The sequence below is a fragment of the Mus pahari genome, chromosome 12 (genome assembly GCF_900095145.1).
Source record: "Mus pahari chromosome 12, PAHARI_EIJ_v1.1, whole genome shotgun sequence".
Lineage (NCBI taxonomy): Eukaryota > Metazoa > Chordata > Mammalia > Rodentia > Muridae > Mus > Mus pahari.
The window spans coordinates 43,233,938-43,238,615 of NC_034601.1; the positions used below are offsets into that span (position 1 = coordinate 43,233,938).

Here is a 4,678-nt window from a genome sequence, read left to right on the forward strand (position 1 = left end):
TCCTTTCCCAATCTGTTGGTGGCCTTTTTGTCTTGTTGACAGTGTCTTTTGCCTTACAGAAGCTTTGCAATTTTATGAGGTCCCATTTGTCAATTCTCCAATGCTACTGGGCAGCTTAACCTTAACTGCTGTTTACCAGCTTTGGTTTTATATGCATTTAGCCCGTCCTAGTCTTCCAAATCTTTTTCTTCTCATAATTGCATTCTATGCCTGATACATATGAGTGACTAAGTGTAAATGCTTTTAGTCATTTTCTTTAAAAGATTTATGCATTTTATTTATACGAAGACACTAGATTTGTCTTCAGACACTCTAGAAGAGGGCACCAGATCCCATTACGGATGGTTGTGAGCAGCCACTCTCTAGTTGCTGGGAGTTGAACTCAGGACCTCTGGAAAAGCAGTTGAATCACCTCTTCCACCCTGCTTGTGGTATTTTAACTTGGTCCTGCTGTAACTGATTTTAGAATTTAAAAATTTGTAGTTTTACACTGCTTATAAGTTCAGTCAGTCTCTTACTATTTTAATTACATTTAGCAAATTTAGGATATTGCTTTTAAATACTAAACATTTAGAATAACATTTAAATCATAGAGTCCTTTAAAAGTGTCTTTTTTATAAAATTTTCCATATTGACTTGAGGGAAGAATCCAAGACCGTTCTGAAAGCTGGCCAAAATGTTAAATGTAAAGGTTAAAATTCAGTTTTCAAAAAGGAGACTTGAATAAATGAATATTGAAATAAATGTTAAACTTGAAGAGTATGTTATAGATCAGTAATGACTGTTTTGTGTTACATATTCCATCTTTATTTTTAATTATACTTGGTGGTCTATTTTCTAGGATGTCATTGATACTGGTAACTGTTCCTCAACTGACCATCTTGTGACCCTTCTGCTTCCTACAATCCTTGATCAGCTTCAGTTCACAGAACAAAATCTGGATGAGACCTTAGTAAGAAATAAATGTGAAAGGATGGTCAAAGCCATTGAAGTTTTATTAAATATCCTTTACCATAATAGAAGTGAAAAGGATAAAAATCCCAATTTTCTATTTGTAATCTTATAATATCTCATATTATATCAGAAATAATGTATTAAGGGACTGGCGAGATAGCTTAGTCAGTAAAATGCTTCCCCTGTGAGCATGGAGGCTTGAGTTCAGTTCCCAACATGGTGGTGAGGGCTTGTAATCTCAGGGTTGGGATTGCAGAGACAAGGATCCCAGGGGTTTGCTGGCCAGCAATCTCCCCTAATGGGTGACCTATAGTCCTGTGAGAAACCCTACTCAAAGTAGATGAACTGTGGTTCTGAGAATGACACCCCAGGTTGTTCTTTGGCCTCCATATATTCATGTGCATATGTGTACACCTGCACACAAACATGTATGAATATCCACTTATATATCCAGAAAAAAGTTATTGAACTAAAATGAAGTTTCAAGGACACCTGGAAAAACTCTGTAGTTTCTCTATGTTTAATGCTTAAGTACATATAGAACTCATTTGTTTTTAGATAACAGCTTTGTGTGCATGTGCCTACTACAGAGGATCAAACCCAAGAGCTCAGTGTAGATCAAGCGTTCTAGTATATACATTCCCAACCCAATAAATGTGCCTAAGGCATCACCATTTCTAAAGTAACAGTTTGAGCTTTGACGGTGTACTCTGAGCTGAATCTGGTTTTGATATTACTGCTCCTGTGAGGCATTGGTTGATGTACCAGTGCAGAAGCAAATACTTTGAGGTTTCGTGATTTTTGACCCCATGCTTTGTGTGTGTTTGTGATTATTTAACCTACCCACTTATTTCTAATATATAGCCAAGGCTGGAAATCACTGCTGTAGAGGCCTTAACCTTAAAGTATTTCATAATCTGGCCCTTTTCTCTAATAGATATTCTTCGTAATTTATATATTATGAGAAAATAACTCCCAATAATGTGTCCAGTATTTATTGAAACATTGTAATCAGTGAAGAAATACCCTGTCTTTGGTTTTACCATGTGACAAACACTTGTATAAATCCATCTCTTGCTATTTTTCAGGCACTTTAATACTTTTGAATTCCACTTTTGTGACATGTCTTAAAGTAATTAAAATAATTGCACTGTATTGTAGGATAAGGTAACTTATTTAGAATTATTTTGAATATTCTATGTTATATATTGCTATACACTATATACCAAGTATTTTTATGTCTGTGTATCTTAACTAAATGTAACCTCTGTGTGGAGATGACACTCTGAAAATGCATGTTGTAAAAATATTGACTACTATAAAGTGCACCACGCTTATAGAGCAGCAGTTTACATATGGCAAGATTGACCTGGGGTTTGGAACAAAGGTAGCTGATTCTGAGTTGTGGTGAGTATTTCAAATCAAAAATGCATACTATAAAATGGTAGTTCCCATATTTAAGAATCATTCCCAGGTTATGTTCTGTTAAAGGAAACATTTTAATTCTTGAATAAAATTCAATTTATGGATTGTGTAGTTCTGAAAGGCTTTGACATCTGTAGGTTAGAATATTTTTGGACTTTTATTTTTCTATGTGTATGAAAGAGAAATTATGAACCCTGAATATTTCTCTTCTGAAATTTCTTTTGACATTGCCTTGGTAATTTAATTTTTGCTTCATTTAATCTTACATTTTTAAAGAGAAAAGCATGACAAAATGGATGGTGTTTTTACAAGAAAACCAATCACTGCTGAAAGTTACTTAATAACAAAGACAGCTCTCCTCCTTCATACATCAGAGCTTTGGTTAAAGGTAGAAGCTCACTGAGAGCAACCAGCAGTTTATTTATGCCCTTTCCTCTCCTGAATAAGACCTTCTAAGGAATATTTATTGAGAACCTGATAAAATACAGACACTCTAATTTGTTCACATTTCCATAAATGGAATAACTGTCAGCAGTTGTATTCTTGAAGAACAAGAATTATCTTTTCACTTGTAAAACTTTTTTGGTACGTGTGTGTGTGTGTGTGTGTGTGTGTGTGTGTGTGTGTGTGTGTGTGTGTATGTGTGTGTGTGTGTGTGTGTGTGTGTGTGTGTGTGTATGTGTACACATGTGTGCATGTGGATGTGTACACGTGTGCTTGTAGATGTCAGGACAACCTGTGGGAGTCCCATGGATTGAGCTTAGGTCACTAGACTTGGTGGAAACACCCCTACCTATTGGGCCATCTCTTTTTAACCTTTAACTTTTTCAGATGCACAGTAGAAGGGATGCTTGGTCATGTATCATTTATCTCTGCATATTACTTTGGATTTTGGGGGGTTTTGTTTGTTTTTAAAATTACTAAGAATGAAATGAGCCACATTCTAATACTTGTACTTCCAACAGTACTTGTATTTCTAACATTGTACTTCATTCAGCAGGAATTTGAATCACACTGAGATTTTTTTGTTTGTTTTTGATTGGTTGGTTGTTTTTTTTTGTTGTTGTTTTTATTGGATATCTTAAAAAAAGAGATTTACTTATTTTATGTATATTAGTACACTGTAGCTGACTTCAGCCATACCAGAAGAGGGCATCAAATCACATGTCAGATGGTTGTGAGCCACCTTGTGGTTGCTAAGAATTGAACGCAGGACTTCAGGCACAGCAGTCAGTGTTCTTCACTGCTGAGCCATTTCTCCAGCTCTTTATTAGATATCTTATTTACATTTCAAATGTTATCCCCTTTCCAGGTACCCCGTCCGGAACACGCCTCTCCCTGCTTCTATGAGAATGCTCTCCCACCCACCCACTCCCGCCTCACCACCCTAGCATTCCCTTACACTGGGACATCAAACCTTCACAGGACCAAGGGCCTCTCCTCCCATTGTTGCTAGATAAGGCCATGCTTTGCTACATATGTGGCTGGAGCCATGGGTCCCTCCATGTGTACTCCTTGGTTGGTGGTTTAGACCCTGGGAGCTCTGGTTGGTTGATATTGTTGTTCTTCCTATGGGGTTGCAAACCCTTTCAGTTCCTTCAGTCCTTTCCCTAACTCCTCCATTGGGGTCAGTGTGCTCAGTCTGATGGTTGGCTGGGATTTTTAAGAGTAGATAACAGTTTGGAATTTAGACTCAATACTAGTTTGTTCCTTCTGGAACTTGAATACTAAAATATTAAGGTTTTTGGGTTTTGTTTGTTTGATTGATTTTTCGAGACCGGGTTTCTCTGTATNGCCCTGGCTGTCCTGGAACTCACTNTGTAGACCAGGCTGGCCTCAAACTCAGAAATCCACCTGCCTCTGCCTCCCAAGTGCTGGGATTAAAGGCGTGCGCCACCATGCCTGACTAAGTTTTTTTATATTTTAATTCTTAACAGTAATACTTTATCTTCATGTTTTAAAAACAAATTTATTAGATTTTTAATTTAGATGTATAGTTAAAAATATGCTAATTTTTTTAGTTATCTAATTTGAATGCCACTTTTATTTTTAAAGCAAACTTGCTGCTGATGTAATTTTGAAAACTCTTACTTTGATGAACAAACTTAAACAGTTGGTTCCTGGTATGGAAGTAAGCTTCTACAAAATCCTTCAGGTAACTTTGGACTTTTCATGTATTTTATTACCATGTGCTTTTTTGCATGCATATGTGTGTATGTGACATATGTTTATATGGTCCTGTGGTTCATGTATATATAGAAGTGTGTGTGTGTGTGTGTGTGTGTGTGTGTGTGTGTGT

The 4,678-nt window shown here is 36.5% G+C and overlaps 1 protein-coding gene across 1 annotated transcript in view; it reads left to right on the forward strand.

The window, feature by feature from the left end:
* The window catches only part of Cip2a (cell proliferation regulating inhibitor of protein phosphatase 2A), a 28,626-nt gene that overhangs the window by 12,489 nt on the left and 11,459 nt on the right, over positions 1-4,678 (forward strand). Inside the window, exons 10-12 of the mRNA XM_021208992.1 lie at positions 842-1,001; positions 2,220-2,361; positions 4,435-4,534. Of these exons, the coding sequence (XP_021064651.1) occupies positions 842-1,001; positions 2,220-2,361; positions 4,435-4,534 (402 nt within the window). The remainder of the gene's footprint in view (positions 1-841; positions 1,002-2,219; positions 2,362-4,434; positions 4,535-4,678) is intronic.